Source organism: Ptychodera flava, chromosome 2 (genome assembly GCF_041260155.1).
Source record: "Ptychodera flava strain L36383 chromosome 2, AS_Pfla_20210202, whole genome shotgun sequence".
Taxonomy (NCBI): Eukaryota; Metazoa; Hemichordata; class Enteropneusta; family Ptychoderidae; genus Ptychodera; species Ptychodera flava.
In genome coordinates, this window is record NC_091929.1 from 29,795,160 (window position 1) to 29,812,044 (window position 16,885).

A 16,885-nucleotide genomic window follows, 5' to 3' on the forward strand; every position below is an offset into this window, starting at 1 on the left:
CAAACGAACTGGCAACAAACTGGTATACATGGGCTCACAAGAAAATTTGCCCTTTTTTCTGTCGGCAGCTGCATGTGTCCCTCACGATATATTTATCATTACATCATAAGAGTATATGTTGATGGCGCAAACACTGTTCTGATTGGTCGAGAAGTAAAAATAATCGCGCTATATTCGCGATGTAGAACAAATTGCAACACGAGCGAGCTCTCACCTGGAGAAAATTTCCCTTTTCACTGCTTTACGCCAATATACTGTAACGATATAATAGCAATACACCATCCCAGCAACCGGTATATCACTCGATTTTCACAAATGACAAATGCACGAGCGATAGCGAGTGCATTTATGTCATGAACTTATCAAAATCTCATGGTATACCGCATATCGTCAATGAGTGTCGTTACCATAACAAACATTTATCTACAACATACACTCTGCACAGGGGACAGAACCACAAAGCCACATTTCTCCCCGTCCAAGATAATTTGATTCATATACAGAGTAATACTGATACGACAGTGTCATACCTTGTGAATTTTCAGCGCCAATTTAACGCGGTCAAATTACTGACTGCAGTTTCACAATGCAATGCTCTCGAACTACAGGTGAATGGACCGAGCAAAACTTCGAAGCTTAAAGAAAGTTACTCGTCCCTTGTTTTCCACTTTAGACTTGGTTCAAGTCTGTGATTTGTGAATGTTTCGGTGGGATGAACACGATGGTTTGTGTTCTGTCTTCATGTGAAACGCGTGAGTGGGGTGAACGCTATACAGGGGGTATCTCTCGGCGGAAACTAACTCACTAGTGCGCAGACTCAAATGCAACGCATTACTCGTGCTAAAAATTTCTGAACATGACTATAACGTCGTCATGATTCTGCGTGTCAGAATTACCACTGCATCAATGTAGGCGTTCCCGCTTTTCCAATTTTTATGTCTGTAATTGAATATTGTTCGCTAAGAAACCATTAAAACAGCGTCACCGAATTCGATTTTTGTGAAAGCTAGGATGAGAAACATACACACAGCCAGTCAAAGTGCGAAATTTCCTCAAAATCTCACCATATGTAACCCCATTTCTTGTTAATGTTAGATGAAGTAATTGCTCAAAGAGACATACACATTTGTTTAAAAAAATATTCTTTCTCGATGATATTTCATCTACCTTGAGGTTTCATCTACTTACACTGACACGACCTGTAGCGATACGCATGTAATAAACGACAAAGCTCCCGACTATAAAGTTTATATTTTTAATCAGCTTTAATTTACTCAGCAATGATTGTGATTTCGATTTCATACAACAGTGGGGTTATGCAGCTTTTAGATTTCATAAAGTTTCCGTGGTGGCAATATCGTGTTTGTAAAATACAGTCCAACTCAAGAAATCATGTAAACAGGCCAAGTGTTCATATTGTCAACCATACAGAATATTTGTAATGTCAAATATTGTTGTAGAAAACTAAATTCCGTCCGATTCTGAGAATACGTTTGTCAAAGATAACATTGCATTATATACAAAAGGCACTGTGTTGGAAACACATTACAACTGTTTTACGTTTACAAAATAAATTTGTTTTATAGAACAAAGCTGAGGAAATGATCAGTGAAATTGATTGTCTCTGTTTAAGTTCTTTTAATTTTGATTCTTTTTATCAGCTATACTATACTCTTATTAACTGTCTTCCCATTTGTTCTGCTGTCGTGCTTGAACATGAGTCACAAAAATTCAAATCCATAAAAATATACTCTAACCAGATTCATATTTGGGCATGCCGAAGCAATCATAATACGCATACTTTATTCCGAAAAACGAATCGATTTTCGATGCTACAAAATAGGACCTTTCAAAAATGTATATCAAAAAAGCTTCAAAATCTATCTATAGAAGCTGTTGTACAATGTAGAGTACAAAATTTAAGGCGCATAAACGTTCTCCATTGATAATGAAACACTGTTGCGTAATTTGCATACATCAACAGTGATTGAAATTTGATTGAGATTTCTTACCACGGTCCTTCCACCAATGATTGAGGGACTGTGATTTCACTCTTACACAGAAAGAAAAACGTCCACAAAACCACGTAAATGAAAGTGGTAACAACCACTCGTTACTATGATTTGCATGAATGAATATTAATATGCAGTGTTACGTTGTAATTTTTAAGTAAAAGTATTATAGGAAATATGTACAATTTCGTTGAACTCATTACGAACGTTCACTGAGATAAACAATGTCACACGGTACAACGTGGAGGGTCTTTTCTTTTGTTTACTGGAGTATTATTACTGGTAGTTCTTTTATTACCTCAAGTATCATTGCCAAGGTGTTAATTAACGAACAATGCCACTACCGGTCAGATGAATACGAACAAAAGATGTTTACTGACATTGACATTGATACTGGTACTCGAATGGACAATTAAGCTAAAACAATGACGTATGACACCGATATGGCTACATCGCGGTGGTCATCATTTAATTGACTTCGGCATGAAACAATGGCTCATACATACATAATCAAATTCTGGCTCCACAAGTCTTGACCATGGAACGGTAGTAACTATTATTTTTAGAAGTCGGCATTTGTCAAAAGAACATTATAAATATTAAAAAGCGTTAGTTGAATTGCCAACTCAGCAGAATAATTCTGAATATTTTAGAAACTTCTTTCCAATCAAGTACTTGTATTTTTATCTTTTACCCAATCAAGTTTCTTTAATACTTTTTAGCCAATGTACAGTCACTTCCTGTAATGTATTTTACATGTTCAGGTTACGCCCTGAAAAATTGTCTATTTAATGAGAAGTTTTGAGAAATAAGAGCATGACTTTCTGGTCGGTCAAGCTGACAGCGTTTGCAATAAACATCGTCCACTTCAACTTACGACGCCTCTGTGTAGTAGCATCTTGTGTTACCTCTCAGCGAGTTAATTTCCCAGCTGAAGTCTTCAACCATTAAAATAGCCGGCAACACGTGGTGGAGAATCCGGGTAACCGTCGCTTCATATATTATATATGGTGTATTATATGGTGAAATGCATTAAGGATTTGGATAATCTGATTAAAGGCACTGGCTATATCTATCTGAATAATACTGAAGACAAATATTGATATTTTATTTTGATCACAAATAACATTCCTAGAAAGCTTTGTCATTGGGTTTCGAGCAAGGATTTCAAAGACCTTTCAGTGGATTCCAGGGGCCTGCCCATGCCTCGTATTCAACTAAGCTAAAGTGACCTCGTTTTCGACCAGTCCAGCTGACATATCATCACTGACATGGGAACTTGTCGGTGGCGACTGAACCTGATCCTGGTTCACATTCACATCCGGGCCAGTGGCTTTTCCATCAGGCTGCTTGGGAGGTCCAGTTGTTTGCTTTGGTTGTGGCTGGGGTTGTTGATGCACGGCTCCAGGTTGCACTGACTACGGCGGTGGATGCTGCAGCTGCTGGGTCTGTAGCTGCTGAACTTGTTGGCGTTGTTGCTGTGGTAACTGCTGTCCGAGTGGTTGCTGGTGCATGGCTACTTGTTGCACTCCAGGCTGCATTTGATGCTGCAACTGCTGGGGCTGTGGCAGCAGCACTTGCTGGCGTTACTGCTGCTGCTGTGGTAATAACTGCCCTTGTCATTGACCTTGTTGATACACAACTCCAGGTTGTGGCTGCATTTGGCCGCTGGGCGGCTGGTTAGATATCACTGTTGGTTGCGTGGCAACCATGTAACCTTGCGGTGCTTGCTGTTGGTCTGTAACGGTGATAAACAACCAATCAACAAAGTTTTCTGAAACTTAAGATTCAACGGCAATTAAACAGTATTGCTCCGCGCTGCAAGTTTCGGTAATTTTTAGAGATTGACTAAGTGATCAGTAATACCAAGCTGAGACTGAAGAAAATTCCATTGAGAATTCAGAACAGACCGTATCAATTAATCAACATGAAATTTCCCTATATCATATATTTATGGGACTTCCTGGGGACATAATTAATCCTAGCATTTGCAAAAAAGCTGCATTCCGACATAAAAGGCAAGGACAGAATTTGAAGTACCGCCATATTTAGATACAATTTTGCAAAAAGATCTGTATAGCATAAAAGTATAGAATGCTGTTCGGGTACTTGGCATCTAAAAAATATGAAAGACTTAAACTTTTGCTCAAACTTTCCTCAGGCAAATTTTCCACCAGTCTCTTTCAAAACAATGAATGAAAATCGAGGGTCACCGTGAAAAGTTTGGTATTAGAGAAACAAATTACCCAATATTTGAAATTCAAAATGGCTGCTATCCCTCTGTTATCTCTATTGGCAAATAGAATTCTCAATTTTCACAAAACTAAGCCGGTAAAGCCTTGATTTACTCCACACGCTTGTAGACTATACGAATATTATAAAAGTTTGAGAGTACGAATATTTGTCGCCGAGAGAGTTGGTAGAGTTATACTGAACTAAATGTAAAACATAGGGCCAAAGTCCCTGAAGCTACTATAGACATGGATACAAAATTAAGTATTTCCTAACTGTATGATATTATCTCACTAAGGTCATCCTAGGGACTTGTAAACCAAAGATTAAAGCTGTCTGACCAGCGGTTTTGAAAAACAAGTGACCCAACATTTAACAGAGCTCTGCTGTGTTATGTAGAGAATAACCTTTTGTGACACATGTATTGATGAAGAACGTGGATATCTTTGATAGCTCATTTCAGGATGGCCTGACCAAAAATAGAAAAAAAAATTCTGTAAAAATACAGATTTGCATATTTCATCACAATTTGAACAAATCTAAGTTGGGTTATCCCTAGGGACCTGTATACCAAATAACAAAGCTGTCTGACCAGTGGTTATGAAGAATTATTTTTACCAAAAACGCCTTTTTGGTGCTAATTTGCATATTTTCAACACTATCAAAAAGTTTATAAAATTACTTTCTCAAAATCATATAGTTTATCCACACAACAAATATCAAATCAGTAAGTACTGCAGTTCTCAAGATATTTGAGTGAACGGACGCCTCACAAACGGACATACATACATACATGTACATATGGTACATAATATATTAGTCTATAGTAGCTAATAAACGAGAGTTAATTACATTCTATTTAAAGTAAACAAGACTTGCTTAAATCAAGCTTTACGTCCTAAAAATACAGCATATCTGTCAGGTTATAAAGAATCTTAAGCTGGTTATTTTCATCCTAACCAAGCACATTTTAACTTTCAAATTAACATTGTAAGTAAGTTCTGTTGAATAAGTTGAGACTGTACGTACTCAGAGAAAGCACACTGAAGAGACAAATGTTTGAAACTTAAGAAGTTCAAGGTCATCAATAGCATTGTAAGGAATCATGTAATACTTTCATTGCACTGTTTACACAGATTGCATAATTGCTATAAATAGCACATGAGGAATCTTACAGCCCAGCTTTACCGTAAAAACCCTATCACTTTGACCACTCTTTTAATTGACCACTCTATTTTTTTCCTCTAAAAGTAATTTTATTTTATCCTCAGCAAGTCATCCATACATGAAGATTAGAACTTTCTCTATCTCTATTTATTTGACCACCCAATCATGACAAACTATTACGAGTAATTTCTTTGAGATAACATACAGGGCACAATAAATGACGGTTCAGAATATGTCAAAGTTGGGATTCAGGAAAGTTGCCTTTACATGTTTTAATCCTCTAAGATGGTAAGCATTTCACTATGAACTGTCAAAAAAAGTTGAACTTTCTGATAATTCTACACTAAAATTATTTTGGCTTTGATGATTATTCAGTTATTTAAAATCATATTAATTATTTTTTCTGGGTGAATTGATAAGGTTTATACAGTACAAGAATTACATACAATGTAAGTCAAATTTTGACCAAAAATGACCAAAAAAATCCTTAAAAATACACATTTGCATATTTCATCACAATTTGAACAAATCTGAGTTGGGTTGTCCCTAGCGACCTGTATACCAAATAAAAAAGCTGTCTGACCAGCGGTTATGGAGAAGAAGATTTTTCACCAAAAACGCCTTTTTTGGCATTAATTTGCCTATTTTCAACATTATCAAAAAATTAAAAAAAGTAGTTTGTCAAAATCATATTTTTCATCTACACAACAAATATCAAATCAGTAAGTACTGCAGTTCTCAAGATATTTGAGTGGACGGACGCCTCACAAACGGACATACATACATACATACATACATACAGACTGACGACGGACGCCGGACGGATACCCATCCCAATAGCTTCTATAGACTATAGTCTATAGTAGCTAAAAACATGAAATCTGGTGGAAACCAGCTTATTCAGCCGAGTTCAACTTATTAATATAACAGATATCATCGGTGTCACCCCAATAAACCTAAATATAAGTACTTACATAAGTTCTGTGGTACGAACTGAACTCCAGAGGGCGCCATATACTGAACAGGTGGGTTTTGCAGCACGGTCATTGGGTAGCCCTGAACAACCCCTTCCTGATTACTCGAGGCAAAGTGCATCTGTGGTGGTAAAGCATAGAATACACTGAAAGAGTTAGGACATTTTATTGACGAATTTTACGAAAAAAAAAAAACATTCTCACAAACAATAACATCTACATTGTTTCGCTTGTTACTGATTGGAAAACCACTGAGTGCTCACATTTTAATACGACGTTTATACTAAGAGAGGGCGCTGTTCTAAGTGGTAGTCAAGCTAATACAAGCTAAAAAGTTGACCAATCCAACTGCACGAAAACTAAGAGTTGGTTTCCTCTTTAACATAGGTGACAGGTTTCAAGGAGTTTTATACAATGAATTGTTGACATCAGGTGACCTTCGATGTGGAAGACAAGCTGCACTGTGAATCAACATTCGATGTGAAAAGGGTATATCTGTAGCTACATAAGTTGGGAAGTTCTGAAGGGTAAAGCTGACTCTGGCGGGCATATTACATTTCCCAACAGGATACTAGCCTCTGCCTGTTTGATAGTATGTTGGGTCGTTTACCCTACGCAACACTTCTACAAGAGCAGGACGCCAAACAATATGCCTCTTTCATTCCGTTTTTCTCCCATTTTACTGCTCACATTTAAGTAGATTTCTCTGATGCATAATTGAGGGCGATATACTCACCGTTGACTGGTAACGCGTTGATGACGTTTGATTACAGCAATACGCTGCACAACAGAAAACTGACTGAAGGATGGCGATCACTAATTCAGCCAACGTTACTACAGCCAGGATACTGTCAACGGCGACTCTACCACCCTGAAAAATGAAGAATATGGTGTAAGTTTATTATGAAGTGACATGGGTAAAGAACATCACGGATGTTTCCAGAAAGCAGATTGACGTTTACAATGAAGAGCTGGCCAATTTGATGGCAGTGATAGTGATTGCAGTGGGTGAAAGGTCATCCCTCTGAAACCCATCTTCGCTTGCCACGGTCTCTTGTCAGATCAGCTGGATCATATGCTCCTCAAAATCAGATATCAAGTAGTTAGTGGAACACTCAAGTCGAAGTAATGGACGCGTGCGAGCGGACGATATCTGAAACTTTTTTCGTACGATCAACACGGTCATATGCTTTCAAAGAAAACTTAGCGTAGTTTTGTTAATACAATTGTTCTTGTTCTTGTTGTTGTTGTTGTTGATGATGATGATGATGATGATGATGATGATGATGATGATGATTATGATGGTGGTGGTGGTACTGGTGCTGGTAGTGATGCCACCTCCCAATTTCACGATGATTGGGTAGGTAGCTAAGAGCTAACCATTTGAGTGCCAAAGTCAATTTTTGTCACCTTTATAAAATGTACCCCAGTCAATTTTTTTCAGATTTTTGCCAGAATTTTGATGAAAACCCGTAGCCAATGAAATGTGATGTCCATCTGATCTAAAAATTATCAAAAAAAATCATAAAAATTGGTAAAATGTTGCACTCAAAATTTTGGCGCTAAAAATTACAGCACTCAACGGGTTAATGGGCAAGAAATAAAAACAGACATCTAAACTTACATAGTTTGATTCACAAAAGTAGTAATAGTTACGATAATGGTAGTAACACTCTTGTTCAATAGCTGCAGCGATAATATTTGTAATACAGGCACTGCCCGCCATAGTTGCCGCGATGATAGAGAGCACCATGGTGGTAATTATCTGTCGATAAATAAAATTAATATCCACGGGATGATCAGGGATGTGAACAGATTACATCCATATGAAAAAAGCAAACTTCAGGCGAGGACATAGCAGACAAGAAGAGTTCAAATTCGAAATTAAATTACTGAATGTAGAACTTCAACAAAAGAGTTGTCGAGGCAACCCTCTGTATTACTTCAATAAACATGAGGTGTGTGAAATAATGTGTCGGCTTACACACTGTCAAACTTTTTCAAAGTTTATTACCTTCTTTGAAGGTGTAGTATTGACATTAGAATGATCGCAAGAGAATGGTCTACTTGCTGTCTCGGATCGGTCGCTCTTACTTTTAATGGCTTGATGTAAGACTATGCACGCAAACGTACAAATAAACACTTGTCGGTCACCCTGCAAAAATGTGTATGAAAAGCTTTAGGTACAAGTCGATGATGACAAGCTTACCATTGCATTCGTCTTCTTGAAAGATGCCAATAATCCAAACACTCCAGCTAATGCGAACTATCAAAACAAATAAAATTGATAAATGCATATCTTTATAGAAACAATGCCTTCACAAATATTAATGAAGACCCAGATAATCCAGTTGCCTGAAGAATGGACATCCCACGCGAGTATAACTTGATTGACACGACCTTACAGACATAAATAGATCGTCAAGGTGTGTTTTGGTATAACACGATTGGAACTAATATGGGGTATCTTGATGGTGAAGTAAGGTCGTTTTAACCTGCAAATGTAAGCTCATCTGCTTTTCTTTTTAAGTTAGACACTTGTTTTTATGACTAATTTGTAATATTGCAAACACTTGTGAGAAATTTGAAAAGTATGAAGATCCAATTATCAAATTAGTTCACATCGTGTTGTATTTTTTAGGCCAAATAAAAAACACCCCGGTAACCCGACCAAACTAGAAATACCCAACGATCATCGACTTTCCGAATTTTAAAAAACATTTTGAGTAGACTTTCTAAACTTTACCGTCTTTAATTAGTTTCGGCCAACAAAAAGAAAAAAATCAAATCAAAATTTCCTCCGCATACCCATTCTAATATTCAGAGGTATGTTACTGGAAACAAATACATTTTTTTATTTGGCCGGCCTGACAGAATAGTGGCTTTTAGACTGGCATTTTCATTGCTGTAAGGTTCGCAGCAAAGTAGAAAGGAAATAACATCTCACATGACCTAATACCGTAGCCTTGATCCTGTGGGCCTCAAACATTTACATGTATTTGGTGGCTTGCGAACATCGATTCAATCTTTAAAGAAAGGGCGGTGTTTCGAAAATGTCATACCTACCATGACACCACACCATATACCAATACCGGCTTCCCGGAGTTGGCATTGGATAACGATGGCAGTAATGCCTAGTATTACGCAAATGCCGCCAAATATTATCTGAAATATTCCAAAGACCATGGTCGCCCGTGAAGCAAAGCCTGGTCTTTTCCCCGTTCCGTTGACGTTCCCTCGTGTTCGTCCCTGCACAGCCTGGGTTGGCTGGCTGGCATAGTATTGCCCCTGCTGTTGCAGCGGTCGTTGTTGTTGTTGCTGCTGTACTTGCATGCTGAAGCGAAAACAAGAAACGCAAGACTGTATTCATAGGGCTGCAATATACATGACGTCACTGACATTGTCAGAAACAACAAGCCATTAATACATATGGTGAAGCAAAAATATATTACGAAACGATTGATAATGGTGAGAACACATAGAAAGAAATAAACGTGGGCAACTAAGATTGCATCGACATCTTCATCAGCTGTCACTCGACGTTGTTCATTTCGCATCAAAATGACACTGCACGATGAACAACGCAAGACCAGTACAAAGAAGGTAACAAGCTGCAAATATTGTACGTGTATTGTATGGTCGTTATCTCCTTGCGTTAAGTTTTATTTTAAATCCCAGCCCTCAGAAAAGAAAAGATTCTTTTTGTTTCTCTGGTCCATGACGTCATTGTAATATCTGTGGACATTTTCTGGACGGCTACGCACTGAGTGATGCGATCAGACCAACCAGTTACATGGCTGCATTTCTAAACACCATCATTCTCGATATAAGTAACTCGGCAGAAGTCAATAGATATGTGCTTATTTTCTTCGATTGCAGATACTTAGATTGAAACACTCCTGGCACAACTTTGAGAACTTTCAAAGGGGTCTGTCAGCCGTTCAGTAATTGAAATTTCGATGATGTCGATAGATTGTCATAAATAATCCAGACATCGCCGTGTGCATTTTACGTCTCTCACAGTTTACAGAATGACGTCAGTCAATACGTATACGAATACCAAGTGAGTACAGCGTTTAAATCGGTGAAATCTGAATCAAGTGAAAAAACGTGCCTCAGGCATTCTCCGACAGGTGGCTACCGCGACGACGCATTACGCTGCTATCAAAACTTTGATCGTTGCACGGATGAGAACCCCGCAGAGCAGTCTGGGTCAGCGAAACCATCGCACGAACGGTAGCGATCCCTTCCTATAAATATTGCTCTAAATTCATTAACGATCGAATGTTCCTGACTAGACTTACCCCAAGTCTGTGGGCGAATAAATATCAAAAGAGAGTAAATTTATAGAATAAATTTCATAATTGGTAGGCCGCGTGAGTGATCGCGAAATTGAAGCAACATATTCTAGCAGCTGTTGCGAAGATCATGCGGTGAACGCGATAGGCAGCCAGGAACAAGCCACGGGGCCAGTCCTAGCTTTAACCATGGGGTTGACTACCTATAACTTCTGAGATATCACAGCAACTGTGTTTCAGCGAAAACTCATTCATCCACGACTTTCACAAAATGTTGAACAGAAGTTAATGAACTCCGTGTTGACAGAACATAGCTGGCGACATCATCAATTAAAACTGTCATAGGTTAATTAGGAATATTGACAAACTACAATTTTGGTTGATTGCAATATGTTAATAAAGACACCCTTGTCAATTGGCGCGGCATCTACAAAGACACTGGATGTACGTCTTCACAAAGAAAGTTGATGTTTTATTTTGATTGGGAACATTGCACATGTTACATTTTATCGCCAGTAATTTAGAATTAAGGCGTTTATGAGTTTTTTGATAATTATCTTAATATATTACTTATGATAATTGTACGAGCTTGTCCTAATGTGGTATAATTGTTTTCTGCAAATTGTAGTCAACATGATCACTTTGAAAGCTTTTTTGTGGTCGGTTAAACTCTTTGATCTTTGTTAGTGTGATAATTGACATGTGTAATTTTACATTTCAGTTGGGCTAAAACAGTGTGGAGTTGTAATTTTGATAGACCAACCTTTTACAATCAGCGAGCACTTCTTAATATCATTCTAAAGAACTTGTGTATACTCCGGTGGTTCTCTGGTATTCCACTCGTTGAGGGAACCGACTAATGATACACAGTTACAATGCATGGCGGATATAGGTGTCATCTTTGGATTAGGACTAAAAAAACCTGGGATGGGCCATACCATTATGGGAGGGGTGGATAGGCATACGACTTTTTGGTTTTCCACAAGGTGGAGATTTGACATTCGATTCATCATAAGGGTCAGCACAGCTAAACATACATATTTCCTTTCATTGTACAATTTTCTTCAGATTCCAGTCAGATGTAAATATCTTAATATCTTGTGAACTACAGTCGCATAGTGCCAAATTATATCTACAGAGATATTTTATCATTTTGCAAACGCTTCATCTCAAACAAAATGAACCATGGGTAACCATGTGGTATGTGGTATCACATGTTTGCCCTATCAACAGCGGTCATCCTATGGCGAGATAATTCTCAAACGTTTGAATACATGACAGATCTTTCTAAATCAAGTGTTCAACAACGACAAAAATAATTGTACTTTGCCACCATTAATAATAAAACGGAACAAGCAAACATGACATATCCACAACTCTGATCACAAGTAGAAGAGAAAACACGTAAAAATGTGAGTGATTCGTCCAAATTACAGTAAGCACCATACCAGTCAACATAGACAGTGCGGTATGGCAGTACGTCCACTTGAAGTATGCCAAATCCAAGCGGAGTTTCAAGCCCTGATTTTTGTCCATTTAACTGGCGGGCAGTTGCAAACTACAGAAACTTCAACTCAATTTAAAATGTGCCTTACTTTGACAGCTCTTTCGATTTGAAGATAAATTTAACAGTGTGACATCGAAACATCGAAGGGCTTCACTGGACCGGGTAACCATGGAAACCGGTCAGTACATCGTTCACCTGCCTGATAACTCCCGGATGTTTCTATTCAAATCAATGCAATAATTTGCACTCACATCAAGGCATGTAATACAGAGCATTCCACCAATGCGCAATAAACTTTTGTTTGTCATTTACCCGAAAGATATTCTAAAAAGCTACGCGGGGACGCAAAACATATTTTTTTTAGTTTGGCCGATAAATCCAATACAACGCCCTTTGTATGAGTGCACTGTAATTTTTTTTCAACATTTAATCCCTCAGTGACGTATACTCTGTATTGAATAAGAACAAAGAACACAAACTCGGCGAACCGAAAAGGGCACTCGCGGTACAGACTTATACCATCGTTTAACCCGAACTGCCGCTGTGGGTTTTTTGTCGACGGGGGTCGCACATACAATTCCCTGTACAGCAAACGTAGACTCCATAGACAGTTCGGGGCACAGTGCCCTACATGTTTATATCATTTACTGCTGGACGTGAAAGCTCAAGTTTTTGGTTGTAATCGTTATCAAAATCTCATTGGTAGTTAAGTTTAATGTGTTGTTCAGGTACAGAACAACTGTAGACAATGGCGAATAATTGAAAATAGGAAGTTTGCACGGAGCACATGGTGATTTCAGTGAGACATGATATGGTGGTCTCCAAGCCATGCTTTTTTCCTGTTTCCGAATTGCGTATGCGTACGAGTTTTCTGCGCATGTGAACATTTCGGAGAAAGTCTGTGGCCTATGTCCTTGAATCTGACCATGCGCCAGAGCACAGTCCTTCACATGGTCAGAGCTCCGTTCCAGTCGCGAGCTAAGGTGTACTCGTCTACGTCTGGGTCGAAATTAAGTGTACCCGCTCTGGTTTAATACTCGACATTTCTCGAAGGAAACATGACCGTATAAAATTAACCACTCAAGCAGCGCAATCTGATTAAAATCACTGATGTAGAGATGGCTACGTTCGTACGCACTTTTGCTGGTTCTGCAGTGAGGCCGGGCTAGCGAGAACAGCAACGAACAAGATTGTCAAGCGGCCAATTTCATTCCACCGCCGGAGCCTTTCTAAATGTACGCGTAGTTGAAAAGACTCAAGTTCACGACCGACTGTGACAGTATGGCGCAAACTACGAGAAAGAAAAGTGTTATGGACCGTCGACGACAAAATACAGAGACGCTGTTTCAATGTCTTTGCAATGATATACCAAGGGGAACTCCGGTAACATTCCCTTGCCTACCGCACTTAACAGCACTCATTTATCAGATTTATCTAATATAAATATTATTTACTTGATAAAATATTCAATGGAAAACAAAAGAATCACAAACTGTTAATGGGCTGTTGACACATTCGCTAATGCGAGAACCAGGGATTGAGAAGGGCGCCTTAGGAGCACTGAACTTACAGAGGTATTGTCCGTTCTCTATTTTCTCGACTTCGCATTCCGTTTACGGAATTATGAGTACTATCACAGTTAGCTCTGCATGGCAGGGCTGTGTGTTACCGGCGTTATACGACCTCCCGTGGTGGGAGGCCGTGTAACGCCCGGTAACACACAGCCCTGCCATGCAGAGCTATATCACAGTCACCTGAGGTCTATTCCGCTCGGCGTCTATGCGCCCCATAGACGTGTGTACATATGCCTTAGAAGAAGAGCATATGTACACACGTCTGTGGGGCGCATAGACGCAGAGCGGAATAGACCACAGGTGACTGTATAGTCGCTTAATCGTTCGACGGGAAGGCTCAAATCAAAGAGCTCGCAATATACGCCAGTGCTTTCCCGATCTAACCAATATGGTACCGCTTAATTGCTGTGTCGGTAGCAATGAAAACATGCGAAACAGCACGAAAGAAAGCTTCTACCGTGTGACGAAGATGGAATGTTTAAAGGGGAAGTTCACCAAGGATGAGTTTTACATATGTGCAAGCTTTGTGGTCACTTACCCCGGAAAAGCTATTTTCGCCATTTATAACTTGCACGATTTTTACAAAAACAGATAGAAATAGTACAGGAAGTTGCCCATGTAATTTGAATCATGGGAAAAAGCGCCAAGCTTGGAGCTTGCATAATGTGATATGGAAGGCACCATTTTCCCATGGGTATGGCATTGTCCACTCACCCAGGCTCAAACCAGGCTGTGCGTATTAACATAACTTTTGTTTATACTGAGTATCCTTGCATAAACGGTGAATCACTTATAATAAACTGTCCACTGTCAGGTTTTGTGTTGCTGTTTACTACTGTACTACTGTGAGTGGACAATGTGGGGGCCATACCCATCCGAAGATGGTCCCTTCCATATCACATGATGCAAGCTCCAAGCTTGGGGCTTTTTTCCCATGATTCAAATTACATGGGCAACTTTCTGTACTATTTTTATCATTTTCGTAGAAAATCGGGCGAGTTATAAATGGTGAAAATAGCTTTTCTGGGGTAAATGACCACAGAGCTACCACATATGTAAAAATCATCCTTGGTGAACTTCCCCTTTAATATTGTCGGGATGTCGTCACGTATATCGTCTGTGTTCCGGGTTTGGCGAGCTGGGCGTCACTATAAAATTAACTAGGGGAACTTTCGGATACACTGGCAATAAACCGGTACTTTCGATAACTTCCATTATAAACAAACTGTCCGTAAATCATCATACTGTAATGTTATGATTACATTACCTGTTTGTACAGTGCCCGCTGTAACAAAATCACTCTCAGCTCGTCAGTGGAAGGCACAACAACTATGGCCGTAAATGATGATGTCTTCCCCTTCTGTGTGACGTCATGGGTATCCCTAACGCTTTCACTGTTCGACGCCTGTATGTACCTGCACGCGACTATTTTGTCCACCGAAGAACGTCCCCGGATCATATGTCCCGGGGACATTCACGAGATTTCGCGAGAACTGTATTCGGCGCATGCGGACAGCCATGTTTGATTTATGGCGTGCGTGTAACTGTAAGGTGTGTGCTGTGAATGATCCAGGGACATTTACCAATACAAATGATCCTGGGACATTTACCACTTCAAGTGATCTAGGGACATTCACCACTACAAATGATCCAGGGACATTTAGCACTACAAGTGATCCAGGGACATTTACCAATACAAATGATCTTGGGACATTTACCAATACAAATGATCCAGGGACATTATGATTCAGGGACATTTAGCACAACAAATGATCCAGGGACATTTAGCACAACAAATGATCCAGGGACATTTAGCACTACAAGTGATCCAGGGACATTTAGCACTACAAATGATCCAGGGACATTTACCAATACAAATGATCCAGGGACATTTACCAATACAAATGATCCAGGGACATTTACCACTTCAAGTGATCCAGGGACATTTAGCACTACAAATGATCCAGGGACATTTACCAATACAAATGATCCAGGGACATTTAGCACTACAAATGATCCAGGGACATTTACCAATACAAATGATCCAGGGACATTACATTTACCAATGCTCCTATCAATATTTGTGACAATAAAATAACAAGCTTGGTTTACAAACCAGTCTCTAACACTGCTACAATTTCCGAGTCCAGAAAAAACACGTGTTTATTATTTACACTGAGGTAGTATAGGCCTCGAAATTTAGTTGAAATGCTTTTGCTTGAACTTTCTTCCGGAAAACTTTAAACCACACTCCTTCGAATTAAAAATAACCACAGAGGTCACCGTACAAATTTTGGTACTATGGAAACAAATCTTCCAAAATTTGAAACTCAAAATGGCCGCTACCCATCATAAAAAGTTTAAATCTTCGATTTTGACAACAAGGCGGTGAACAATGTATTCAATCAACAAGATCCAGTAACTATAAAAGTATTGTAAAACAACAACTTCCACTACCTGTGGTCCTCCTTTTCTATGTTGTATTTAGCGGCAAACATTTGCAATCCGTATCTGATTAAAGTTGTGTGTACTGACTATTACGGCACTGTTTGTTTCTTACAAGAACACGTTTCTTCTTTTATTTTGCCAATCAGGGGAGGCCAATAAAGCCGTTCGGGATAAAGGTATATTGGCAAAACCCTTTTGGAAGGCATCAGTGGGTGGGAGATGGGGTTTTCGATCGATATGTATTGTCAGCGCTTGCCAGCGAGGAAATTTTATCCCTTGGCGTTGAATCTCTGGGTAACTTCGTGGAAACATAGAGGGCGGGTGTCGACAGAGTGTAAGATTTGCTCACCTGTACACACACGTGAGCATATGTCGCAGCGATGTCTGTCTGTGTGTCTGTCTGTCTGTCTGTCTGTCTGTTGGTCCAATATCTCAAAAACGGCTGATCAGATCACAATCAAATCTGGTACGTAGATTCAGTTAGCAAATGGCAAGAACTGATTAGTTTTGGTGGGTGTGGCTTGCATACTTTTTGCTCATTTGCATAATTAATGATTTGAGAAAAAACGGATATACATTAAAAACAACTGCACAGAATTTGATGAGATTTGCTACAAATGTTGATCACACCAAGATGTATCAGCAGTGGGAACCATTAAGGGGTGACATAAAA

The 16,885-nt window shown here is 39.2% G+C and overlaps 1 protein-coding gene across 1 annotated transcript; it reads right to left on the reverse strand.

The window, feature by feature from the left end:
* Positions 1–1,241: 1,241 nt before the first annotated feature.
* On the reverse strand, positions 1,242–15,146 carry LOC139118635 (membrane-spanning 4-domains subfamily A member 4D-like). Its single transcript, XM_070682057.1, has 7 exons — positions 15,032–15,146; positions 9,452–9,719; positions 8,595–8,651; positions 8,010–8,150; positions 7,122–7,256; positions 6,386–6,506; positions 1,242–3,750 (listed from the first exon to the last, which is right to left on the reverse strand). The coding sequence occupies exons 2-7, from the start codon at positions 9,716–9,718 to the stop codon at positions 3,632–3,634; spliced, it is 840 nt and encodes a 279-aa protein (XP_070538158.1). The 5' UTR covers position 9,719; positions 15,032–15,146; the 3' UTR covers positions 1,242–3,631.
* Positions 15,147–16,885: the final 1,739 nt, after the last annotated feature.

Bases quoted from the DNA above. Each gene is read 5' to 3' on its own strand.
- LOC139118635 (XM_070682057.1), bottom strand. From the start codon at position 9,718: ATGCAAGTACAGCAGCAACAACAACAACGACCGCTGCAACAGCAGGGG. The intron at 8,151-8,594 runs GTAAGCTTGTCA...ATTTATCGACAG, and splicing joins TCAAGAAGACGAATGCAATG to ATAATTACCACCATGGTGCT. The intron at 3,751-6,385 runs GTAAGTACTTAT...TCACCGTTACAG, and splicing joins GTTCGTACCACAGAACTTAT to ACCAACAGCAAGCACCGCAA.